Raw genomic sequence first — 27,634 nt, 5'->3', positions numbered from 1 at the left:
ATCCGGAGAGAGAAGAATCGGGGTTAGAGAGGCCACTTCCGGTTGGGAAGCGAGTCCTCCAAGGGAGGGGGACGATTTTGCTTAGGTATTGGACAAACAGGAGTTGGAAATAGTCATTTGTCTTCAGGCAAAAATATACAGAAAAAAAACCCTGGAAGTCGGGACCGGTCTATTTTCAGATCTCTTTTTCATAGCACTGTGCTTCAATCTTTCAGAATCTGTTTATACTTAGTTAGGAATAAGCTCTATCTATAGATAGGCAGGTTTCTTCTGCTATAAGAATGGAAAATACGGTTTGAAGGAATTCTATAAGAGGGTATTTTTTGGTATCTAGCCACAAAAGCAAGATGCTTATATTTTTATTTTTTTATTGCTTAGTTACTTTAGCAATAGAGCACTAAATGACAATTTCATACATTGATATGTTTTTATTCCAGGAGAAATAATTGATTCATTCTTCAATACACCAGCTCTAATTGCATGAGCACGATAATAAAAACTAATCAACTATGTTTCAGCCTAAGGTGCTCTGCAAAGCAAACCTGTGTATTGGAAACATTCTTCATATTATGTGAAACCCAGAAAATTGTGTTAATTCCATAAACCATAGATCAGTTAATCAAGAAGGCCACATGAACACAGCCATTGCATCAACCGAAGATATCCAAACCTTAAACATTTTTCGGTATCATATTTACAGTCAAAATACCCACATGTATTTATTCGCATTTACCTTGACTATCACTAAGTGTTGTATCTTTTTATTCTTGATGAATGTATTTATTCTCCTTATGTACACTGAGAGCACTTACACCAAAGACAAATGTCCAATCACACTTGGCCAATATATTCTATTCTAATTTCCCATTTTTCTGCTACCAGCACTCTTGCCAAACAAAATTTGCTTTAGTATAAATATGTGAATTCAATCAGAGAAAAGGAGGGGGAAAAGGTACTGCTTTATTACTTTCATTATATCCCCCGTTTGTTTAAGATCGATAGCCCTCCTCTTGATCGTATAATTTTCATAAAATTTAAAATGAAAAATAGCCCCGGTTATAGCAAAATTGCTGAGCTCAGCTTTTTATTTCCATCCTGTGTTTGACTGCAACGCGCTGCTGTTACCTTTTCCTAAATATCTTAACTGGATCGCAAACGAGAGTAAATCACACTGGCGACAGTGCTCTAGATGGAGCTGTGGGCTGCAGTTCCCACGTACGTCTTTTCTCTCAGTCAAGTCGAGTTGTTGGTCCTCGGTTCCTTTCTTTGCTGAAGACTGCAGAGCAGTGCCTGGGTCGGGAAGGTAAGTTGCCTTGGATTGGCTGATGTTTTTTGTTTTTGTTAATCGAGTTTTAAGGAAAAAAATGCAGGCTTTTAGAAACGCAATAGCGATTGTATGGATTTGCACGCTAATTGTACCGGCGATTAATTTCACCTATGATAGATTTGCAAATGAGCCCAGTCCCCTCTCTAAGGAGCAGCGACCAGCTGTTTAATTAGAGTTTTATCTAACCCGCCAGAAGCTTGCAGTGCCTTGAAGCTTAATTGATAAATGATGATATTGGCTTTTGACAACTTGGCTTTTATCAGATGTCAGGCAGGCCTTGTTTGTGAGACCATTAATGCGCAAATAAAAAAGCCAAAGTGTCATGAAATGTAAGAAACAGCAATTTTGCCATTTGCCATTGCAGTGTGATACATTTCTCTGAGCACTACACAAGATTAAAGGAATAACTCTTCTCAACAATGGAAATTTGTACCAGTGCTCCCTAATTTATTCCTCTATGTTTGTGGTGTGGATAAATCCTGGTTGATCTGTAGAAAATATAGATTAAACAGACTAAAATTATTCTTGTATTTATATTTAAACATATGTAACTTTAATCATATACTATACATTCATATAAAAATTATTGTAGAAATTATTATGTGAGTTATGTAGAATTATGTAGAAAATAGGAGTTAATCTACAGGGAAAATGGGTAGCATAAAATTTTAATAAGTTAAATGTGGCACAGAAGCAATACCAATTGGTAAACATGGCTTTCACTTTCACCCATCTAAAAAACAAGAACATTACTTGGAGATACTGTAGCTTTCCTGTTCCATTGTACAATTTTGGTTATCAGAGACATAAAAATATTCCAATAAAAGATAATATTTGTAGCTCACAGTTGAAATGAGGGGGTCCATGGTGTTCTCTGAACTTATTTTATTGCTAGCCCTGATGATGTTACCTAATTTGGGTAATGAAACATCTGCAAAAAAACAACCAAGCTCAGAGAACACCAAGGGCCCTTCATAAAAATATTCAGAGTAGGCAAATAATACAGGATACATATTCATATTGATGATTAGATAGGACACTGCATTCTCAGAGGAAAGCCCCTTATGAATGAAGCCAAATACACATGGCCCAGGATAAGTTGCAGGATTCAAATTGGGTCTGTCTGGTTCCAGTTATCAACCCAGATTGGATCATGAAACCCCTTATCACTGTTTCATTTATTTTTTGGTTTACAGTTTTAATGTTAGCTGTAGATGAAAAGAAATGTATATTGGAAGCTGCTTATATGTTATTTTTATTTTTCAACTTATTCTTTTCTTTGGCCAACCTTTCAGACAAGTAGCTTTTCTAAAACTAACATAATAGTACTGTAAACAGCAGCTTCTTTCTAGATGTGCCTCATTGTGTGAACGGCTTAAAAATTACTTAGGAAAAATGAATGGACTTGCTTTTGGCCTAAAATGAGAAACACAAGGAAGCAAAAGGAAATTCCCATCCTACCAGTGGTGGGTTCCTACCAGTTTTAACCTCTTCTATAGAAGAGGTTCCACAAATCTACAATGCGGTTTAGAACCGGTTCCAGCTCCCTCCCCCCGCCTGTCCACACATCATCAAGATGAAGAGCGAGAGGAGGAATAGTGGGAGTTGAAGTCCACAAGTCTTAAAGCTGTCAAGTTCGAACACCTCTGGGTTTTTTTTTCTAAAGGGTTAGGGGTGCAAGGGTCTTGTAACTTGACAGCTTTAAGACTTGCGTGCTTCCAATGCCAGAGTTTCTGAGCCAACATTTTGGTTGCTAAGCAAGAGCATTGTTAAGTGAGTTTCACCACGTTTTACAAGTTGGCCATGCCCACCCAGTCACATAACTGCCAAGCCACTCCCACCCGGCCACATGACTGCCAAGCCACTCCCATCCAGTCACATGGCTTGCAAGCCTCTCCCACAAAGCAGGCCACACCTATAGAAGAGGTTCTAAAATTTTTTGAAACCCTGCCTTCTACCCACCCCTAAAATTGCTCAATACTGCTATTAGTGCTAATAGAAATCTCAGCTACTTTTCTGTTCTCTTCTTATTAATGTGGGGTGATTAGGAGGGAAAGATGTTACTGTTTCTTCTAGGATAATCATGTTTATGCCAGGAAAAAATTGAAGGGGCAGAAGGATTCTTTCTGAAACTCTAAAAGCATCAGTAAGTCTTGTTTGATTCCAGCACTGACTGGAATTTAGAGGCACCAAGCAGGCAGGGTAGAGAAACAAAATGTAAAGAGACTAAAAGCAAAGGAGTAATAAAAGAAGAGTAAAATTAGAGATGAAGCGTAAAGACAGATTGCCTTGATTCTGTCTCATAGAACAGGTGTCTCCAACCTTGGCAATTTTAAGACTTATGGACCTCAACTTCCAGAATTTCTCAGCCAGCAAAGCTGGCTGAGGAATTCTATAACTTGAACTCCTCAAGCCTTAAAGTTGCCAAGGTTGGAGACCCCTTTCCTACAATGTATAGGCTTTACTTCATTTTGACTGGAAACCCAAGCCATGTTCTTATTCTACAGTCTGCACTATACACTATATTAACTCTAATCCTTTAAAAAAAAACATATTTTTAGAATAATCATGTTTTTCCTTTATCTTAATTGTCACTCTGGTGTATTTACTGGTCTATGAGAGAATAAAATTAGATTTGATTTCACTGGAATGCAGAGTCCACCAACTCAAAACCAGATCCAAAACTAAGGCAAATTAATGCAGACCATATGACAAATGAGTATATCCAGATACATGAGTTAGTACAGATCAGAAATTCTTATGCAGAGAATCACTATGGAGAAAAGAATTACATCAAGATCTGAGCAAATTCATTAATATTCCTTTTTTGTCAGAGAGAAACTTTGAGGTCAGTATATATGTGAATAACACAGGGCCTACCATGGCAGGAAAAAAAATTCAATTCTATTTTTAAATATTAAATTATCAAGCCTTAAGAAACACTTTCTATTTCTTGCAAATAACAGATGCATTCATTGTTCTTCCTCTTCGTTCTGCTTGACTCTGTCCAAGCATTTGCCATTTTAAAGCCCCATGAAGTTCTGCTCATGTCTTTTACTAGTGTACCAGCGCCTAAGATTAAAATAGTCTGGTTATTATAATTTGTGAGACTCCTTCTCTGAACAGCCCAAGCCAGCCTTGAGCAATAGTGGTGTTTGCATATATATCTTCATTTAGGCATGTTTTCACCACGCATCTTCAGTATATCCTTCTTGATTGTTTCCTCTTTGTATTGTCCAGATAATGGGGAAGAGTTGCAAAGTGGTAGTATGTGGGCAAGCATCAGTTGGGAAGACTTCGATCCTGGAACAGCTTCTGTATGGGAATCATATTGTTGGTGAGTGTTGGCATTAAATGGGAAATCTTATTTCTTTGCTATTTTGCCCAGATCATACATTTTAGGCTTTTCTGTTTCATTGACTGCTAAGTCATGATCTGCTTAGGATTTTTTCCTTCAATAACCACAGTTGGCTGAGTGGCACAACACAGGACTAACAAAGGAGATTGATGGATTCGGGCATACTAAGCCTACAGGAAACATATCATACTATGGCTTAGTGCAACGTGTGAACATTAAATAGCTTTATTTGGGTGTTATTAACATGTAGCGGAAGCCCTTAACTACCACAACCAAAATTGAGCCCAAAATTTCTGTTGCTAATTATTAAATGAATTTTTACCCATTCTACATTTTTTCTTACTGCAGTTGTTATGTGAATCGCTGCAGTTGTTAAGTTAGAACATGGTTAATTGAATCTGGCTTTCCCATTGATTTGTCAGAAGACCACAAAAGGTGAATCTGAATTTTGATCACTTGACTGTAAATGTGAAAAACAATCATGTCACTTTTTTCAATGCCATTGTAACTTCAAATGGTCACTAAATGAACTGTTGTAAGTTGCAGACTACCTATATGAGTTAAACCTGTTGCCTTGAGAATCGTGAATAACATGTAAGTTTGCTTAATAAAGCATGTTCAATGTAATGTGCAAATTCAACCAATTTATTTTTCATTCATATAGGGACAGATGTAGAAATACATGTGGCAAAATAATGACATTTTAAGGAAAAGTTGTTGAGGCAAAGCATGAAAAACATCATTTCAAACTGGCAAGTTATCTGCTTATAATTGCTCCCGTTTGTTGACATGCACATACAATGGGATGATATACAGAATTATTTACTTATTCCTGTGAATTAACCTGATCGATTGAACTAGAAATTAATTGTAGGCCCTGAGTTTGTCTGTGATGATAACCTAATGTGGTCATGCTAACTATGGTGAGTTGAATCTCTCTTACACTATTGCCCATCACATTGTGTCCCCAAATCAAACTTCCTTTTTATTTGGTATATTGTGCCTCCCAGTTATGCACACTTTTTCCTCCATGTTCTTGCTGAAGTAACTTAAGAACACTGAAACAATAATTAAACGTTTAGCAGTTGCAGTTAGCAGAAAGTATTCTAGATACCTGTGTAGGTCTTTCTAGGAGCAGGATTCAGGGTTTTTTTTTTTGGTAGATTCTTATATATTGTCTGATTGACTCTCTGCAGGTGCAGAAATGATTGAAACCCAGGAAGACATTTATGTAGGTTCCATTGAAACGGACCGGAATATGCGTGAACAGGTGCGTTTCTATGACACACGAGGTTTGAGGGATGGAGCTTCCCCATGTTCGGAGTTGCCTAAGCATTGCTTCTCTTGCACGGATGGATTTGTACTGGTTTACAGTATTGACAGCAAGGAGTCTTTCAAGAGAGTGGAGATTCTCAAGAAGGAAATAGACAAAAACAAGGATAAGAAGGAGGTAGGTGGAATTATTTTCTGAAGCTTTTCCTATTTGGAGAAATTTGTAGACCATTGGTTGGTGACTGATTGCCTGTATTATTTTTACAAATAACTCAAGGCAGCGAACATATCCAACACATTTTCCTTCTCCTGTTTCGCTTACAACAATTCTGTGAGGTGAATTGGGCTGAGACAGTGACTGGCCCATGGTCAGTCACTGTCAGATTTCATGGCTAAGGCAGGACTAGACCTCATGATCTTTCACTTCTAGCCTTATGCTTTAACCCAGGGGTAGTCAACCTTTTTATACCTACCGCCCACTTTTGTATCTCTATTAGTAGTAAAATTTTCTAACCGCCCACCGGTTCCACAGTAATGGTGATTTATAAAGTAGGGAAATAACTTTACTTTATAAAATTTATAAAGCAGTTACAGCTACTGCCCACCATGAAAGCTGGAACGCCCACTAGTGGGCGGTAGGGACCAGGTTTACTACCACTGCTTTAACCACTAGGCTGAACTGGCTCTCAGCATCCTCATGTCATAAAAGCCTGCCATCACCCACAGCTCAATGACTTAGGGAGAGTCCTCTTGAGACTCTTGCCCCACCCAGTCTGCAGGTGCGGATTAAACTTATCTGACTGTTCCCTAAGCAGCTTTGATGTAGTGTAGTTGGGTGGATTCCCAAGAGGGAGGAGACCATTCCAGTGGACAGGTATTTTGTGTGAGAGAAAGAAGGTGAAAACAGTCCCTCCCTAGTAATTCCCAGAACATATGGTAGATGCAAATAGTAGAGTCCTCAGCCTGGTAAGATTCTCCTGTAGATGTGGAAACAATAAAGAACTCAGCTGGGAAGAATCGCCATTTGTTATTTTTGAGCTTGGGGCCAGACATCAGCATCTCTTTGCCCAGTCTTCCAAGGTATTATTACATTTTTCATTTTTTTAGGAGAAACAATTGTTACATAATAGTTACATCTTTATTTTACAAAAAACATTATATGTTTAAGTTATGGAAGTCATGTGCTATGCTGATTCTCTTTAGAGAGGTACATCGATCAAACATCTTAATTTATTTTTCTACCTAGAAAATGTACAGGTAGTCCTCATTTACCAGTTGTCCTGAACAATGATTGTTCACAATTATAATAGTGCTGAAGAGCCAAGGTGGCGCAGTGGTTAAATGCAGCACTGCAGGCTACTGCTAGATCAGCAGGTCAGCGGTTCAAATCTCACCGGCTCAGGGTTGACTCAGCCTTCCATCCTTCCGAGGTGGGTAAAATGAGGACCCAGATTGTTGGGGGCAATATGCTGACTCTCTGTAAACCGCTTAGAGAGGCCTGAAAGGCCTATGAAGCGGTATATAAGTCTACTGCTATATTGAAGAAATAACTTTGTGACCAATTATGTATAACATTCGTAGGTCTGTAAAGCAAAGAAAAGCTGACGTAAGTTGGTAAGCACAGTTGTTGTTTCACTTGGTGACCACTTGGCTTAATACTTGCATTGCTGATCCCAAATGTGGCCATTAAAAAGGGCTGCCTGTAGAGTGGGGTGGGGTTTTTTTTGGCAGCTTTGCGGGGGGGGGAGAACCCCAATTCTAGAAACAAGAGTTTCCACCCATCATTAGAAGCTCCTAGCCCCTTGTCCCTTTTTATCAAGCCAGAAAATTGGAAGTTAATAATCTCTCCTGTCACAATATCTGTGTGATGTTGGTGTGTGATTGTATGGTCACATAAGTCTCTCTCTTTGGTCAAACTCAGCAAATAATGTGGAAATGATTTGCCATTGTATCTTAATGGGACCCTTTTTCTTTCCTTTTTGCATTCTCAGTCAAATCCAAAATCCTGGGATTTTCTTGTGGTCTCCCATCCAAATATTAACTAGTTCCAACCCTACTTAGCTTTCTTAAATCCACCAACATCAGCTAAATGCTACAGTTGCTGAGGACAAGTCTTTCAGAGAATGATATAAATGGAACCCTAAGGCAGACAATTTGGCTGGCAGGCACAAAAGAGCAGTAAGAAGCAGGGATGGCATATTGGGGTTGTGGGGGGGCACTAGCAAGCATGCTGGGATTATTTTTAAGTGCACTGAAGGACCCATCCTGTTGTATTTCTAGAAGCAATCTTCAGCTGACAAATCAATGTCTGAAGGGGAAAGAATGCTTTCCCTTGACTCAGGCATCCGAATATCCTGGGTGGCCTTGTTCCACTGTGTCATAAGCATCCTGGGATTTGATTCACAATGGAGGAATGGATGGTGAAAATGATGGAATTTGCAGCAATGGCTAAACTGACTACCTTGATTAGAGAAAAGACTATTTACATTTATCGCTGCCTCTAAAACCCCTTATAGTTTTTTCCATGAAACAGAAAAAGTCAGCTTTTGATTCGAGGTTTTGATTGTTAAAAATAGTACATAATCTAAAAATTTTAATAATCATAGATAACTAGGTGGTCATATTTGTATTTACTGCAAAGGAAATCAGAAGCTTTTTCTATTTCTATTTATCTTTTCTTTTTGCTCTTTTGTCCTTTCTTGGTCCTTTTCTTTCTTTACTTTGTATTACGTTTTCATAATTTTTATTCTTTAATAAAATTTATGTAAGAGCATCTTGGGATTTGGAGCTTTTTGTGCATTTGACATTGTACTAGATTTTCTCTCTCTCTCTCCTCCAATCTTCATAGGTGACTATTGTGGTCTTAGGCAACAAATGTGATTTGCAGGAACAACGCCGTGTGGACCACGATATAGCCCAACACTGGGCAAAGGCAGAGAAAGTAAAACTGTGGGAAATCTCAGTTGCTGACCGTCGGAGTCTCATTGACCCCTTTGTTTACTTAGCGAGCAAAATGACACAGCCACAGAGCAAGTCCACCTTCCCACTCAGCCGCAAGAACAAAAGCAGTGGTTCTGTGGATGGATGAAACCCACAGGTGCTGGACTCACTATTGCTGGCAAAAACGTATGCATGTAGGGCAGGGCTGGCCTTGCCACAGAGCACAAACTAGTAGCAGATACTAGATAAAGGCACTTCTTTTGTTCCTATCTCTATGTCATTTGTTTTTGTTTTGGTAAAAAGAACTTTCCAAATCCAAAGCAGGAATGTAGAACTTTTTCTTCATTTTCCACAAAATAATAATTTTTAAAAAATCGAGCAGGTAGTTCCTGCATATGTCTAGTGCCTAGTGTATTAAATACACTGTCAACCTGACATAAACGACATTAAAGGTTGGGTTTTTAACATTCTTTTACTCAGACTCATTTTGTTTTTTTTATTGTTTAAAGAACCCACATTTTAAATCTGAAAATAGATTTTAGGGGTACTAATGTATATTCTTGATTTGGACCCTGAAGGGTAGCATGATAGAAATATCCAGTGTTACCAGAAATATCTCCTAGGTTGTGGAAAAGGGAGGGATGAGCCATGGATATAGCAACATGAGTAAAAATAATAATGGAATGTTCCTTCAGTTCAGTATTGGAGCCCGTTTGGCCAAGTTAATCCACCATCTTCCATGTTCCTGAATTAGCAGATTCTAAAATGGTTTTTTTAGACGCTAACTGCACATTTATAAGGATACCAAGTTGTGGAGAAGAGGAAACATACAAATAGAAACTTGTGGGAAAGCACATTATTGATCAACAAAAAATAAATGTGAGAATAATAGTTTTTAGTGATCTTTTATATATCATTAATTCCCTTGATCTGGATTTGATCTTGATTGTTTTGTGAATGTCTCTTCCAAACATTGTGACCTTGTGTTCCTGATTTGGATAATGGATGTAACAATTTATATAACTGATATCATGATAAAATGGATTCAACTCAGAGTAATGTTATTCCATAACGCATTGAAAAATGATACCTATGTTAGTTGCTTATGAACTCTTGGAAGTGCAGATTAAAAACAGATTCTACACTGCTCTGAATTGTTTGTGGAATATCAACTTTTATTGAATACAATACAGAACACAGTGTCCCAGTCAGAATAGATGACACCAATAAATTAAAAAAAATGTATTTTAGCTTTCCCAACATCAATGTGAATATAATTATTTTTCCAGTTTTTCCAGTATAGATTAGGGAGAGGGGATTGGGAAGATAATTTAAACAGAAAGATTTAAATTGGACAAAAATGGCATTGTTATTAGCAAAATATTTGTTTTTGAAAAATTCAAAGATAATTATTTTCCATTTAAGGTCTTTGTGAAAGAAATTAAACCTTAAAAAAATCTTACGTATTTGCAAAAAGAATGTTAAAGAAAAATGTCTATTAATCTATAAGTGCCACAATGTCAGCAAATACAACTCATTGTTGGAATAAGAATAAAAATTGTGTTACATTGCAATACAAGTAGTCCTCAATTTATAACCACAATTGAGTCCATAATTTATGTTGCTAAGCAATACAGTTATGTGAGTTTTGCCCCATTTTATAACCTTTCTTGCTGTAGTTGTTAAGCGAATCACTGCAGTTGACTTTATTAGAAGGTCGCAAAAGGTGATCACGTGACTCCAGGACCACTTATAAATACATATGAAAGTGACCGAATTCTGGTCATGTGACTGGGGATGAGTAGTGGTAAATGTGAAAAATGGTCACAAATCACTTTTCTCAGTGCTGTTGTAATTTCAAACAATCACTAAATCAATGGTTATACATTGAGGGCTACCTGTACTGTATTCTGAAGTAATGCCCATCATACTCATGTGACTTACCTCGTTGTAGCTAAACCATAGAGAAACCACGAGAACAAATTAATTTGCATAAAGAGACAGTGCAGAAGGAAATAGAGGGGCAACAGGAGATACTTGATCTTCCTGTTTATTACCAGTTTTTTTTCATAACATTTTAATTTTGTTTCTGATTGAGGAGCCAGACTGGGAAAATGTGTTTGTGTGTGGAGGGTAAATAATTAAGAGCCGAATAAAGAACTAACATGGCCTTCCCTTCTAGCTACCATTTCTTACTTGCAAACACATGCCGCAATTGAAAAAAACGTTGGCTAGAGCAACATGTTGTTTGTCTGTGTGCCAAGCTAGTTTATGGAAAACTCAGCTGGCATGCATTTGTGTGGGCACATAGCAAGAATACCTCTGCATGCTTATCTTCTCTTACTGCCTCTAGAAGGTCAAAGATGGCATGTAGGGATCTGGTGTTCTATTCTGTAAGAGGTATAATGATTATCAATTGCAAACTTAAGCAAAGACCACAAAGAGATCATCAAGGACTCTGGAAAATACAGTTCTGAGCTAAACGTAGAGACTAAATGTAGCAAACTGATGAGATCAGACATTGACCAGTGGACTGGCCTGAAATATATTCCTTTGATAAGAATCAGTCAAGATGTCCATTGTCTGTTAACAATACAGATCTAAAAAGAACTCCAAACTGCCTTAGCTCCAAGGCCTGGGTTCAATAGATTACCTTAAGTTCTGGTAAAATAAATTTGGGTTAGGTGGAACAGTATTTGGAGCTTTCTTCCTTGGTATTCAAGTACATGTTTAAATAGAGTGCAGTGGACCCAAAAGCTATTCTAAACAAAGCTACTAGAAATAAATGGGAGCTGTCAATTTATTCTATAATTTTCATTCGCTGCAAATATATTGTATAGAATTCCTACTGCATTGATAAGTCATTTCTTTTCCACTAATTCTTAACTGTGAGGAAATGCAACATCCTGAGGAGAATTCAGAGGAAAATTGTCTTTGCCTATATACTTTGCCTGTATACTTTTAGCTATATAGCTGAACCTATATATATATATTATCAAAATCTGGTTTGGTTTGCATGTGTTGTGCAAATACAACAAAATGTAATGCATTAAATAAAGCATGCCTCAGTTGGATGTGTCTGTAAGTGGCTCATAATAAAGATCTATCCATCCCCACCCCGGCACACACTCAAGAAAAGTCATTAACCGATAAAATTGGGATGACAAGGATATTAGTAGAGAATCCCTCATTATGACTAGTTTTCAACAGCCAGAAGGATTTTATTTTATGAGGGTCGAAGATTGACCTGAATCAAGCACACGTTGATCTTTAGCCCAACAGTTTGTTTTTATCAATCAAGCAACACAGGAGATCAAGTAAATTTGATTATCAAAATATTTTTACTTTTATTTCAACATTTTTATAATATATATGTGTGTGTATATGTGTGTGTATATATATATAGATTTATATGGTACATCAAAATATACATTGAATCATCAGCGGGCAGAGGAAAAACAATATACTGGCCATGTCCCTAAGGTCATTTGAATGTCTTTTCACCTTAAAAAAAAGTTTAAATGTTGCGCATCACTTTTTAAAAATTGGTTGGGAGTAGGGGGCACACACACTACTAAGAGCTATGGCCGACTGGTCCTACCCACTACCTGGAGTATATTATACTCTATGCTAAATATGAAGGCATTAATGCTTTGGATACAGAGGGACAGGGCTATAAAAGAAAGCATCCACACTGCGCTCCTAAAGCAGCTTCTTGCTATAGTACTATTAGCAGAAGAAATGGCTTCTAGGGGTTAAAGTGCCAAATATATCAAAAACACTAGTGCCAGTAAAGGAATGAGGGGCAGTTGCATTTAGGCCAAGGGTTTGCTGGAAAATCTATGCCAATGGAAAGACAATGAAACTACACGCAGCACCACTAGGGTTCAAGGTGCACTGGTGCTTTTATGACCTATTTTCCAAATTTGCCACCCAGAACAGTGAAGCACACCAATGAAGGGGGGGAGGGTTACAGAAGAAAAGTGATGGATGAATGTCTTCCAACTGGACAGAAAGCAAGCACATTCAGAGACAAGGGGCTGAGATAAAGCTAGAACTATAAAGAAGAGAAAAACAATAGATTTGAATGATAGAATCAAGAGCAGATTTCTGGCTTATCACAATTTTATCTAGAATGCCTTAATTTACGTAAGCTGGATATTTTGTAAGATGTCTATTAACAGAGGTGTACTTCTCTCCTGCCATTTTGGAACTAACCTTACAAGCTGCTTGTTCTGAGCAATGCAGATTTTTCTTGTTTCACAAAAGGCAAGCATTTTACTTCTTTAATCCTATTTTCTCTCTGTGGACCTGATAAGGAATTCTTTGGAAATAAAATGTTCAAGAGCAATCTGCTACAATAAATGATACAGTCATAAGAAGCCAGAGTTAACTCCATGTTTTGTGTACTTGTATCCTATAATGTGTGTTTGTGTATCCATTTCCACAACATCAGTGTGCACATTTCCAATGAGGTGTATGAAACAACCCCATGTAGTCTATTAAAAGACAGTCCAGTTCACATATTTGGAAAAAGAATCAAAACAATGCACCACTGCATGGGAGGAAAGCACAGTGATAGGTCAAATATTCAACACAGTAGAATGAGGAGTTTCAGAAAAAGGAGATACACAGCTAATGCAACTATCCTAGAAGTGCTCTGAATGCGAAAGGAAATGGGGGATCACAGTGAAAGGCCAGAGGATTTCTCAAATCAGCCAACAAGAAAGATGGCATTCAGATAAATGGAAAATTTCCTGTAAGTTGAAGATGTATATAAAGGTCATTATAAGGAGCCTGGAACTTTACAGTAATTTAATATTCAAGTAGCATGTCCAGGCCACTAAAAGGTAAAGCAGAATCCTGCAGACAGCATTCAGGGTCATTGTAAGAGAATCTTTTTGTGAAACACAAGACTCAGTAGCATCCCAAAGAAAGCAACACAACTAAAGCAGAAGCCTGCTCTCAGACCCTCTTGGATTTTGAAAACATCATTCCATCAGTCAAACTAGATCACCAGAGTGGAGAAAAGTTAAGACTTGTTTCATGGAATACTGTAGGGTGAAGCTGGCACTTTTTTTTTTTTTTTGCATAATGGCTTGTTTTGGTAAACAAAAATAGGATTCATGCACTTTATCAAGCTGCCCATAAATAACTATATATGTATATGGCAAAAATAGAAAATGAGACTATTTTATATTCATTGCAAATGGCTATGCTCCAAACATCAGTGATAATGCCACAAAAATATAATACTGCATTCACATCCATAAAACAAGCATTTGATGAATCATTGAGTAAAGTACTTCTGCAACTTATTAATATGCCAAACAAAATACTAGTCTATCACAGTCCTTTGCACTGTTTATAGGTAGATTATTCCAAGTGTGATTTGGTATTATTTCTCTCTATATAATCTCTCAGTAACTTTTGGTCCACCCTGTAATCAAACCACACATCTTTTCTTTTTCTTCCTGACCCCATTTCATTCATTTATTAAAAGCCTTTTGCATACTGAACCAGATTCCTGTAATCTTTTTGTAGCATTCAATTTATTCCAGTCTATTCACTACAAATCTACAGTCCCAATGTTTTGGAATCTATAACAAAAAACCTGTTCTAGCTAGACGTGTTGATGTTTCACAGCAAGATGTTCCTCTAAATTCTGCTCAGAGTTGCTAGGGTTAACTGGGGCTCATCTCTAGAATCACAATGAAATTAGTGCTGGAAAACAGGACAGTCACATTCCAAGGATGAATCCTGTACTAGTCCTTTGCAATATCAATAACTCACTACATGAAGAAATGCAACATCCTTACTTATTAAGGGTTTGGGTCCCACCCCACCAACCAATTTTATTTCTCTCTTTAGTCTATAGTGCTTTGGCTATCTGAGAAGTTAGCAGGGAAGGAAAACCATTTTTTCCCAATTTACAAATTTCCTTTTTGATTACCTGAATGTGATTTACATAGCACAAACAAGTAGCTGCTGCAATTATTTACATATTTATATTGAGTATATAACACTGAAGTTTTATTTATTTTTTTAAATGAACATAGAGATATTTCCCCAAAAAGTCAAATAGCTCTTACTTTATTGGCTTTTAAGAAGACCATTAAAATTTGGCTGGCTTTGGCAGTTTGGGTATTGTTAAGATCCTTTAGGTTTTTTAAAAAAATTACTATAATAAATACACCTAGTATTTATGTACATTAATATGTTTCTGATTTTATGACTGTATCCATATGTTTGAATCTGATTTACAAATGTCAGGTAAATATGCCTCTTGGACTCAATAATAATTAAAATGACCTATAAGCCCAGTAAAATATTTCCATCTTATTATACAGATAGAATAATATTAGCAGTAGCAGCTGAGATAGTAACCTAATCACAATGTATTTCATGCAGAACAAGACAAATATTTTTTGTTATAAGAAGGTCATCTCTAATATTGCTACCATATTACAGAATCTTATTAGCTAAATATGCATAAATCTGTATAGATGATACACAAGATACGAGAATGAGGGGGAAGCACATTGTTTTTGCAATCATTTTTTAAAATCTGCCCAATTGAATAAGGCACTTTAAAAAAATAATTATACATTTCCTATTCTTTTAATTACTTGTATTATGAAAATATGCCTGGTATGAAGCAGCACAGTCTTGAGGGAAATTGAAGCAGACTAACATTAAACAACAGAGAACATTGGCAAGAACCTTGAAATGAATCTATCATAAGCATTAGAGTCCTCTATACCTGGTTTGATTCAATTCTCTGGTTCAAGCATAGATTTCCTTGCAAATTCCTATAATGTTTAATCTACCCACATCCACTTTTCCTGCTGTAATTTAAGCCAGCATTTGCCAAGGCTGTAATCCTAAACAAAATTACGGAATCAGAAGCTGCACTGAACTTAACATGAATCTCGGAAAGCATGCACAGGATGGCGCTATAAATCTTACTGGAACCCGGAAAAGTTAGAAATAGCTAACTATGGCAATAGTTTCCCATCTGAAGCTCTCTGGGCTAAATTGACAGAATATTTCCCAATATTTTCAGATAGTTTCAGGATTATTGGGGATTCATCTGGGCAGGTGTTGCGCAATCCTGAGATGCTGAGATTAAAAGCAAAAGAAAGATTCTATTTTATGCTTGGGGAGAAAAGCCAAGGGAGAGAAATGTTAAGTGGTGTTATTAGATGATGACATCTGGTAACTTTGAGTTCTCTATAGCTGTTCCTATTCCCATTTCTGCCTCTCTTTGCCTCTTGTCAAATATTATTTGCGGAGAGTTATTTTTCTATCACCAGCCTACTTGCAGAAAACTGCTGGAATTATGAAGTAACATTACCATGCCCCCTGAAATGAAACTGCCACCATATTTACAAAACCTATAATGAAATGAGCAAGCTAAACAAATTAGTGCAATCTAGCAAAATTTCTTTCAGCTACAAACTGAGTGTTTCAGATTGGAAAGTACAGTATTTAGGAAGTACCTTTAAGAGCAGCTGGAAACAGAGGTTTGGTGAATATACAGCAATTTTATGTGGGTGTTAGTTGAATTCTGAGCAGGTTTGCATATTTTCCTCCAGAAGGTAACTGCCTTAGGAAGCAGTTACTATTCAACACAAAAAAGCATAAACAGTTTTATGACAATATTCTACAGATGAAGAAAGCAATTATTTTTAAAGAATGAATCTAACTTTGCAAGAAAAGATATACATTATATTAAGCTGAATGTTTGGACATTAGACCATCTTGCACTTTTCCCCATGAATCCATCAGGAACCCCCCCCCCCCAAATATCACATATTTGTTTCACCCTTTGTTTTCCTCATTCTTATAGACATACTTGCAAAGCTGACTTGCAAGTTATATGCTTTGGTGAGATCATGGGTGTTATTCAGATAACAACAACAATTTTTACTCCTATAAGTAGTTATTGTTCCCCACTCAAACTTGGAAAAGTATTTGTCTTAAACAAACTATGGATGATTTCAAGTGGATCTCCCGGAACTATAAATGTTAAATCAAAAACAATATATATTTTTGTGTCTATTTCACATAATTTAAGGTAACTAGGCTGCATTGCAAATGGACTGACAGACAATTTGCTTGTTCTCGGACAGACCTCTTCAACTCTACCATTTTTTAGGCAGCTAGTAGTACACTGCTCCTCATGGCAATACCTATATTTCAGCAGGCTAAACCAATTGGCACATTTCCATATCTAATAAAAAGAAAGGGATGTTGCTGTTCTACAATGAAAAGGAACATTTCATATCTACAAGATCACTGTGACAGCAATACCTTTGTTTTTTATGTATAGATTTTGGCCACAGATCTCATCCTTGCCTTTTGGATACAAAACAACCATAACACAGGCCTGGAAACCAAATAACAACCATTCCATTAGTATTTTGCATAGATTGGAATGTTTCATCACTTAGTTGTGGCCATCAATAATTGCTTGTTTTATTTCAGCTCTATCCAATAATGCTCTCTGGCCACTGGTTAGCTTTGTATTTAGGATGTGCTTCAGTTGACAGGTTTATGAGATTTATATTTACTAATATACTGGATCAAAGGGGAAAAAACTTTACAGGATGTCTTGCTAAAGTGATTAGTTGCATGATATAATAGAATTGGCACTGAGGAACCTCAATAATGGTCAGACTGTAGACTTCTGGAAAGTTTATAAGAATGGTATGACAATCATGGTCTTTTTCTATGGCTTGCCTGTAGCGTCCAATAGTTCCAGATTTTGAGTTAAGGCTGGTTTTAAGGAACAGAGGGTTCCAAAGGAAAAAAGTAAAGAGAATCCTGAAAAGCAATCTGGAGTATGAAACATTTGGTGCAATTAGCTTAAACATGCCTTCCTAATAAGATACTCCCCAGATATGTCAGAACTTAAAACTCTTATTTTCATCCAGCATATAATTTGGCTCAATACATCTTGAAAGCACCAGTTCAAGAAGACTTGCTTGTACAATTATCTAGAACTGCAGGAACGAGGAAAGATTTTGAGAAAGGGATGATCTCAAATTTGATATCCTACTGGATCTGCCAATTATTCCTCAACAAAGTTTGCTCATAGTGTTAACTCAAAATGTCTTGAGCCATCTACTATTTCATTTGTGGCTGTCTAACAGATTTTTTTTATCTGCTTTCCTTTTCCTGTATTTATTCTATTGCTTCTGTGGCCACATATCACACACAGTAAAGTGATATTCTGAAATGTTCTGCCAAGTAACAGGGAACATTCATTCCAGGATGACACAACCAACCAGCCACTAAACAAGTAGTTAAATACCCTCCTGCGTTTGGTAAATTGTCACCTGTTGTTATACAGGTCAAACTTCTTAGTTGAGGTCCCTCACATAAGATAAAATTCCCTGCTTTTCTTTCCTAGAGTAGCAAAAGTATTCTGCCAAATCTCTGCAGCCCATTACTATAGGCACCCACTCCCCCTAAAATGAGCCAAATCTAAAGAACAGCCCTGGAAAAAAATCCCTTATTTCTCTTAAGGTGTCAGGAATTATTACAGCTGCAAGCAAAACTGAAGAAAGCTTCAGCCAATAGATTTTAATTATGCTTTGTATTTGACTGATATCCATAACTTAGGCAAGTGAAAAAATAAACTCCTATATCCAATAACTAATAATATTGGAAGATTGTCCATGGCTTGCTTCATTTGCTGAAGTGAATGGCTATTGTATATACATCTTTTCCAACTTTCAGTCTTATGGAATTTGGTTTGTGAGCAGCAACATCCTATGCATTGCAATAGGAAATAGGGCAGCAATCTCTGACCCATTACTACAGTCCTAGATATTTATGAACTAGGTACATTTTTTTTCAGTCAACCAAAAAGCTCCAGAAAACTGCAGCATACAATATTATCTGAGAGTAAGCAGTATTAGCTCATTTTCACAAAATTGCAATATGCATACTTGTAATAAATTCATTAAATTCAAAAGCATTATATTGGAACTAGTGATTAGTAACATATTTCTAATAGAGTAATTTTTAATGCTTTGGATTTTGCTCCTAAAATATGAAATCCAGCTGTCCTCAAACTTGAACTCTACTACTTTGACATTGCTGACATTAATCCTTCTATGAATGACATCATCATGGAAATCCTGGCTCATCTTTCTTCTTCATTCAGTAGGTTTAAGTAGATACCAGCAATGGATTGTTCCTTTAGACTATCATGAATATGATAACAGAAATTGGGAAATAAGTAGTTTCAAATATTCAAGGACATATGGCAATTATGTGTGAATCATATTGTGCATTTTCTACAGGGTTCCATATTCTTACCAGTACCACTCCTTCACCTTAGACAATACACACCATAATATCTATAAAGATAGTCTCCAAACAGTCTTCCCCACTAGGGTATCTTTTGGTTATGTTGAAACTATAAGAATTCTCAGGTTGGCTCAAAATTCTGGATCTTGTCAATATAGCTGAAAGGATACCCAACTGGGAAAGGCTGACTTAAGATCTGAAAAAATTCTATCCTTATACCCTTCTTTCTTTAAATCCCATTCTTATTTCATACATAAGCAAAAAACCCTCCAACGTATGTACAATTTTCTACCTACATAACAGCACTTTTCTTATTCTCTCTCTCTTGTGCCCAACAGATATTCCCTTCTCCTTTCTCTCCTTCAATTCAAAAACCTATTTCAGTTCCTTTATGAGACATAGTGATATCTTAGTAACTTACAAGGAGTACAATACATATTTATCAATTATTACTGTTTTCCTTAAATCTGCAATTGTGGGAAGGGGAATGTAAATTGAATTAGAAACTGCAAATCTGATTTTCATAAAGGTGCATTTTGGAAAAGAAGCTTCTTTGGAATTCCAATTGCACAAATTCCTAATTAATATAATTCTATTTTAAAAGGACAGATACTTTTAAGTTCACAGATATTTTGAATGTATACTTTTGACTTTACCACATGACCATCTGGATAAGTGAGATTGTGCTTCTAGGTATACTACTAGTTAGAAAGATTGGCGCATTGTGGGAGAATCAGACAATAGGAAAGTTATTTCTAAGTATAATTGAGTTAATGACATAAGTGGAAATCTCAAACAAACAAACAAACAAAGAAGTTCCACTTCAAACAGTTCAAAGATTCTGCTTTTCCTTTGTTCAGAATACAGCCCTCTCCAATTTTCTTTGTACAGCTATGGTCTACAATTCCCCACCTAAACAACCTTTGGGGTTTCTCTAGTAAGGGGCAAAAACAATGGGGCCTGTAGCTGCTCGCACAGGGCCTGGGGGAGATCGAAAAAGTGCTGGTCCAAAGATGGGTGCTTGGAAGAGGGTAGCAGCAGCTGGTCGGAGAGTTAATGGGCTGGGCAAAGTACACACAGTGGCGGGTGCCAGAGGACTTGGCAGGAACCGGGCAGCCAAGGTCTTCGTAAGATGCTTCTGCAGAGCCACTTTGGACTGTGAAGAGTGAGAATGAAGGACAGGGAAGAAGCACAAAGAGATATACATGGTATATGAGCAAAGCAGCTTCAATAGACAAGGGGAACATAGAGAAGATTTGCTTTAATATTGCAGTAAATAATTTAAACCAGGGGCTTCAGGATCAAAACTTATATGATAGCTTGATTCAGCTCTGAAGTAGATGAATTAATAGTACTTTGAGAATACTATAAATGCAAATACTATAAATAAGAATGGCCAGTATGAAGCCTTTCAAATGTTGCTCGGTAAATTTCAACAATACAACGAATGGATGCTGTGAATTATATTTTCACATCATCTGGATAACCACATATTCTCTATCCCTGGCTGACAGCAATACTATATGACTTTATTGTGAAAAAAATTCTTTTACTTTTAGAGTAGGGTGAAGTTTAAAAGAATATAGCAAGTTGCCCTATTGAATCAGCTCAAATATCCATCTATTGTCCACACTGGCCCAAGTGTAGTGGTGTCGTATTGAATTGTACATGTATATGTGTAGGAGACTAAGGTTGTGGTATAACTAGAAAAGCAAACAGCTCCCCCCGCCCCCGCAGCTGTAGGTTTTCTTCTCCTTTAAAATGGTTTTTCCTGTTAAGAATATAAAGCCCCTCCTTTTTTTAAAAAAAAGGAGAGTCTACCTCTTGTTGGTGTTCAACAGCTCCAGGAGGGTTTTTCATTTATACATAAACAGTGGTAGATCTATCCATGTATTTGCCCAGTACTTTTTAAACAGCTATCTGGTGTCACAGCTACTGTAACAGTCCTGCTACAATTACTTCCGCTAAATTAATTATGCACTACAAGACGATGCATAAAGAGAAAAGGGAATTCTAGGAATTGTAACCTCTTGATCTGATCTGTCCCATTGCTCTTCTTGTTTCCTCTCATGCAAGCAGTTGTCTCTCACTCTAATTTCCAAATGTTGCTGAGAGCAGCACTGTCTGCAATTTTGTGGTAGGATGAGACAGTTTAATGTTCAGAATTCTCCACTGAGTGGGTGACTGAAGTTTGAAGAATAATTAAGACACCAGGGAAATTCCTTATTGTCCCCCACATTTTCCACACACCACAGAGTTACCTGGCACCTTCTGTGACAAATACCTTGAGAATACTCACTGCCAGGGCAGTATTCTTCTGCAGTTTGCTGTACGGGCTGTATTTGGGCTTTGGTGGCTTCCCTGCAAGCCTGTCTTTGTGACGTCTACTGCTCATGTGCTGTAGATGAAAAAAACAAAAGCTCCCACCATTATCAATGTATAAAAGCACCTCAATATTCTTTTGTCACCTTTAGTAAACTTTCTAATGACAGTTCTTTAGACTATTCTGTGTTTTTATTTGATGAAGGAACTGGAAGATGTGTCTTCAATTATGCTGAAATATCTGTTCTGTTTCAGTCTGGACCAACAGGATCAATATGACAAGCTTTCTGATATCACTTTGACCTCTCTTATTTTTGATCATTTGCTCTGAAACTTTTGTCTCCTGATAGATACCACTGTGTCTTGGTGGCGAGAACTATGTATGTATCTGTCTTTGAATCTTTTCCTTAATAAGATAAATACAGAGCAGGATAATTAACTTTATTAATTATAATTATATTTATATATAAATTCATTCATATATTTATACATATATTGAATAATTAATATTCAAAATGCTCTGTTTAAATTTAAAGTGAATCATTTACATTCTATTATCCTCCTATTTTGTACTTCCTTTCTTTTTCTGTTTATCTAGACATTAGTTGTCTATGTCCTGCTGGAAACAAATATTGGAATTTTAAAATAATTGTGCTGAGACCAAAAACTGAAGAGTAACAAAATTAGTTAATTGTTTGAATTTTAATGATATCTGCATTCCTTATATTGTTTATTACTACTAAGATAAGACTTTAAAGAAGGGAAGCACAAAATAAGAAGCTAGCAGAAAGTAATTTATTGCTACATTTTCTTGCTTATGGCAAAAAACTTCAAGATGGCATCCCAGATGTCAATTTCTAGAGTGCATTCTTTCCTAATCTGAGTGGCTGAAATGAAAACTAACTGGGATAATTGAAATATTCTTATATCAGCTTAGCCTGCCCAAATGTTGAGGATTGCCAGAGAGGTTCTTCTCTGAATCTTCTCAACTGCACCCATCTTCTTGAATGGTCTCCAAATCTTTTCTATGATGTTTCCTTACTCCTTACTTAAAAAGGAATCAAATGTTTCCTTTTTAAATATTCTCTTGCTCTATAAAGGTGCAAATGCTCCCCTCTAACAGTATGCTTTCTCTTCTTGCTGGTTATTTTGAAATTCTGTTCTTGTGTGGCAACTTTTTAAAAACTGTCTGAAGAGTTAAGTTGCTATTTACTCTGTGTGTGTGTATCAATTCGTAGTTACCAGAGATGCTACTAATACAGTAAAAGCTCCCCACTGGGGGAGGGTGTCTATTATTCCTCAATGGTGATTAAATTGCAAATTACATCATTTATGGTGATTTGTGTCATTATGTCATTATGCAAACGATACACTTTGACGTGAATGACATTATTTGGGTAATGATGTTATTACACAAATGACGTAAATAAATGCAAATGATGTAATTTCCACTATTAATATATTCAGGTCATTATGTAAATAAGGTAAATCAACATGATGGCATGAAATTAATGTAAATGTAATGTAAATGTAACATTTAGCATGGACTGCTTTGGACTGAAAAGATTTGCCTGTTATTTCAGGAAGTTGTTGAGACAGAAATCTTACATCTGATGTCCATTAAATGGGGTCAGTAGAATAAATGGTTCTCGGTATTGTTGCTTTTGTTCTTGGTATGCTGCTGCTTTTTAGCCTTCCTGTTACTTTTACTCAGGTTGCACAAAGCATTTCCAATTAATTAATCAATTAGAAACTTTATAAAGAACGCTTTTATGCATTAACTTTCATCATTATCTTGTCATTGGAAAAGTCATTTGTGTAGGATTTTCTGGAAGGCAAATATTGTACAAACTTCAAATGTAGAGTGGAAAACTGCCTAGTCTAGGATAACATTTGGAGCAGAAGATTTTAAGGCATAAGCAGCTGGCCTTCCATGTTCCTTTTCCACCCTAGTTGCCCTTTAAGATGTGACTTCGCTTATTTTACAAGAACTGTTGAGATGATGCTTCAGGTGTCTTAATGCAACCCTCGCTTTAGCCCACAGTACAGAATAGTAAAATTTCTGCTTGCAATGTAATTTCATCTCTTAACTTCATTAAATACCTTAATGGATACTTAATAAAAGGCCTAAGCTGAAATGTGGGGGTAAAAGTAGGGAGTTAAGATTATTTCTCTATTTCCCTTTTTCTTTCCATCTTAAAATGCTTCCTTCAAAAATATCCAAAATTCAGCATGACTCTCTTTACAGTCCTCCAGACAATCAGAGGAGCTGTTTATGTTGATCTGCTTACCTGTTTGAGTTGTGTCTCTGAGTTGACAAAGATCTCGCACACCTGGCATTGGAAGGCCTTGTTCTGAATGTTGAGGCTGCCCTTACTTCCAATCCGTTTGGGTTTGTGTCCTGCTCGAGAGAGAACCTTCCCTCGGCTTCGCCTTGGCAAAACAGTCTGCCCTTCCAGCATCAATTTGTGCTTTGCTCCTGGGAGTGGAGAAGAGAAGATGAGTTGGGAACAAAAAAGGAGACTTGCTTTTTGCACCTTGGTAAGCAGGAAGTGGTCTAAGAGGCAGACACTACCAGTTATCTATAGGATGGGGCAATGCCATGATGCCAAAGTCAAGTTGGCTATATGAAAATCCTAGGTCAGGTCTCTGACACAACATCTGCATTATATGTTATATTTTTGTTTTTGTTTCCTTGTTAAATGCACATTTTATGCATCTTACTATATTGTTAAATTTAATATATCGTTTGGGTGCCAATAATAGTTAAGGCAACAGGCTAGAAAGAGTGGTATAAGTTTATGTATTCTTTTATGATAATCTATTTTTTAAAAAGGTTTTATTATCTTATCTTGCCTTTCTGACAATTGCACCATGTAGGGATCACCTTTGTTTGTTTGTTGTTGTTGTTGTTATTGTTATTTACTTTATTCATTAAACATGAAACTCAGTCAACTGAACATGTATCACAAATACCATTGACTAGTACTGATGGTTGATATGAGTTGCTGCCAGCATCCTAGGTATCAACCGAGTACCTTTTAAAAATGTATTATTATTGTTGTTATTATTATTATTGTTGTTGTTGTTATTATTATTATTATTATTATTATTATTATTATTATTATTATGTGAAATACAGATAGCAAGTAAGACAAGGTCAAATCCCAAATGAATTGATTTTTCTTTATTTTTAATTATCCTTATCATTGTAATTCTTTGTTTTGCCTGAAAATGTAAGACATAACAAAATGACAGCCTTAAAAATTAAGAGTCAAAATGAAGCAGCTCATTGTTTTATAGACAGAAAATTCTACAATTCGAAAATAACAATACAGAATAAAATCCAAAAGTTTTACAAAAGCAAGGAGGCTTTCAAGTTCATTAACTTTCTTCATGAGGTTAGTCTAATCTACTTTAGCTTAGTGTACTCAAGGTGTATTGAACTACAGTGTCAAGCATGTTAAGCAATCATCAAATCAGGGGAGATAAGAAAAGAAACACTGAAATAATTGAAAGATGATGAAGGTGGGGAAAAATAAAATTTTTACTAAGCAAAATAGAAAGTCAAAATTTGTTATGTATGCATGCATGTATGTATGTATATGTATGTACTGTATGTATGTATGTATGTATGTATATGTAAAATAAAGGAAATATTACAGCTTCTTGGCTTAATTGGCTTGCTACAAAGAGATCTTACAATGCATCATGTAAGTATAGAAAAATACAGTTGTTCTTTCTTTGAAAACAGCAAAGAATACAGATAGAACTTGGAATCCCAGTTCTTTTCAAGAAATATGCAATCAACAAATGATAAATACGTCAGTAAAAAACAAACCTATTTGTCCAATCATTTTTGGATTCAGAAAGCAACGAGTTTGTAAAACTCTCAAGCTTTTGAATACATTTCATTTTACTCAAGTGACAAAGTACACAGTTATTGTAATATCTGGCAGGCAGTATCTGTAAATGACTCCTGATTTCAACATACCTGCTTCTCATGGCTTTCATATTACTGTATCTCTTCTATTCTATGGATAGCCTATCATCATGTCTGCTGAAAGAATGCTAAAATAAAAAAATCTACTAATGAACAAAACAAATATTTAGTAATTGTTAGGTTTTGATTAAGAATCCCCAAAGTCAGACATGTATGTTTTTAGCACAGAACTTAGTTAACTGAAACAAAATCTGTTCATTGGGAATAAAAATAGATTAATAGGTTACCTTCTCTAGGTGGCAGCCTCTGCACGTATTGAGAATTCTGGGAGTTCCAATCCCAGAAGATCTGAAGGATGCCAGATTGGGGAAGTTTTCATTATGGTTTTTGTCAGCTTCAGTTATTAAAGTCTATCAATATCAATGAGGCAAGATGGTGTATTTTTGGTAGCATTCAACATTTTCTGTCGAGGAAGAGGAGTAACTTATCCCTCTTACTGCTACCATGGAACTACCTTGATCCAGTATCTCTACCAAGACAAATGCTTTTGGGAGGTGAAATGAACAGAGATATTGGAGTGGGCAAGAAGGCAAATAATGAAAAGAGTCCTGCACCATGGTGATGCAAGTTCTCCCTCTTTTGTATATGTATCATGATTATGCATGCATGTACAAAAGGTGGGAAGTTTGCATTGTGACTCTGATTTCATTGTTTTGCCAAAAGCCTTGCATCCTGCAGATGCCTCTGAAAGTGAATTATCATGAGTTACATGCAATAGGCTCCAGATGTCGTATCTTTTACAGCAGTGGTTGACACATTATACATCTAGCTTGGCCTTTTATGGGGTAGCTGGAAAAAACCCACGTGAAGGCTCCTTACCAGAATTATGAGCCTCCAACTGAGAGGCAGAGTTAACTGTTACTTTGCAAGTGGGACAGTACAAGTGCTGCTTGATTTTCTTTCCCTCTTTCTCCACCTCTGCTGCTGAGCCGGCGGTTCCTCCAGATTCAGTTGCTGGCACCTCCATACCAGCTGCTGCTGCTGGTCTCACACTTGCACTATCTGAAGCAACTTCCAAGGGCTCTGAAACTGATGGGGACACCAGGGACAGGACGCCAGTAGGTATCTTGGCTGGTGATTCCTCTGTCGGGGACATCAGCATGAGGTTGCAATGTTCTGCCATTGGTTGACTCAATCCTAGCAAGCTACTGGGTTGTGCTAATAAAAAAGGAAGACATTTATTTTCCTCTAAATCGTGGTTTTAAGATTAACTAGCCTTTAAGGTAACTAGCATTTCCTTCCATTATAGTGGCATCTCAGCTAAGATTATTCTTCTGCTACGCAACAGAAGAGGTCAATTACAGGAAAATATGAAAATTTCCCAAACTAAAATCTATCTAGAAAAATGCCTCTTCCTAGATCAGCTTTCCCCTTACCTCTGCTGCTGTTGGTGGTGGTGTCTCTGCTGATATCTAGTGCAGCTTCAAAGTTAGCCATTTTTTCTTGGCTGCTGCTGCTATTGTCAGCTGTCTTGTGCTTATTTTTCACTGCTTCAATGGCTTTGAGTCTCCGGGCATGCTTGTGGCCTCTGTAATGTGCCTCAGCTTGATTCTGAGAGAGATAAATGGGAGGGGAGTGTTGAGTGATGGAGAAGAGTATTAAGGCCATTCCATATTACGGAAGATCAAAGAGAGACTATAATGCAAAATGATTTGCAAAGCCCATTTTTCTAGTTTGTAGAGAGCACTTTGAAGCCTGGTTATCTCCCTGCTGAAGCAGCAGATGACATTTTCCCCCAACTACCTTGCTATTTCCCCCCAGTTTTCTCCATTTCCTTTTTTTCCTCTCAGTATTGAGGAGCAGCACAGAAATAATCTTTCTGTGTACATCTTCCTCCTATTTGAGCCTTTGGAAAAAGCTATATAGATAGGCAGGCCAAGTGAAAGACAGTGAGTGTACAAGTGAAGTGGGTCTTTTAAGAATGTGAGGATAACAATGTGATTTCATGCATTAACTAAACATCTCCCATCAAAACAAAAAAACAATGAAAAGAGCAAGAGGGAATTTTCCATACCTCTCCTTTTTGGGCATTGAGCACTTCTATTTCTTTCTTCAGCCATTATGCAAACTAATGTAACACCCTCATTTC

At 36.7% G+C, this 27,634-nt stretch overlaps 2 protein-coding genes across 5 annotated transcripts in view; one reads left to right on the top strand and one right to left on the bottom strand.

Moving 5' to 3' along the window:
- The first annotated feature begins 85 nt into the window (after positions 1 to 85).
- Positions 86 to 10,153, top strand: NKIRAS2 (NFKB inhibitor interacting Ras like 2). Of its 4 annotated transcripts, none has more exons than XM_032235436.1 (4): positions 86 to 1,303; positions 4,568 to 4,664; positions 5,882 to 5,955; positions 8,806 to 10,153. In XM_032235436.1, the coding sequence occupies exons 2-4, from the start codon at positions 4,571 to 4,573 to the stop codon at positions 9,043 to 9,045; spliced, it is 408 nt and encodes a 135-aa protein (XP_032091327.1). In that variant the 5' UTR covers positions 86 to 1,303; positions 4,568 to 4,570; the 3' UTR covers positions 9,046 to 10,153. The 4 variants fall into 4 exon arrangements, with proteins under 4 accessions (XP_032091327.1, XP_032091328.1, XP_032091325.1 ...); XM_032235437.1 differs by having other exon boundaries at positions 5,882 to 6,135; positions 8,773 to 8,840; XM_032235434.1 differs by having other exon boundaries at positions 790 to 1,303; positions 5,882 to 6,135.
- Positions 10,154 to 20,154: 10,001 nt separating this feature from the next.
- ZNF385C (zinc finger protein 385C) overlaps positions 20,155 to 27,634 on the bottom strand; it is a 121,392-nt gene continuing 113,912 nt past the window's right edge. Inside the window, exons 4-8 of the mRNA XM_032237402.1 lie at positions 26,922 to 27,096; positions 26,365 to 26,703; positions 23,834 to 24,021; positions 21,505 to 21,618; positions 20,155 to 20,376 (exon numbers count right to left, since the gene is read on the bottom strand). Of these exons, the coding sequence (XP_032093293.1) occupies positions 20,155 to 20,376; positions 21,505 to 21,618; positions 23,834 to 24,021; positions 26,365 to 26,703; positions 26,922 to 27,096 (1,038 nt within the window). The remainder of the gene's footprint in view (positions 20,377 to 21,504; positions 21,619 to 23,833; positions 24,022 to 26,364; positions 26,704 to 26,921; positions 27,097 to 27,634) is intronic.

The sequence above is a fragment of the Thamnophis elegans genome, chromosome Z (assembly GCF_009769535.1).
Source record: "Thamnophis elegans isolate rThaEle1 chromosome Z, rThaEle1.pri, whole genome shotgun sequence".
NCBI classification, from domain to species: Eukaryota; Metazoa; Chordata; class Lepidosauria; order Squamata; family Colubridae; genus Thamnophis; species Thamnophis elegans.
The sequence above is the reverse complement of the archived record's forward strand: the minus strand, read 5'-3'. Positions and strand labels throughout refer to the sequence as shown.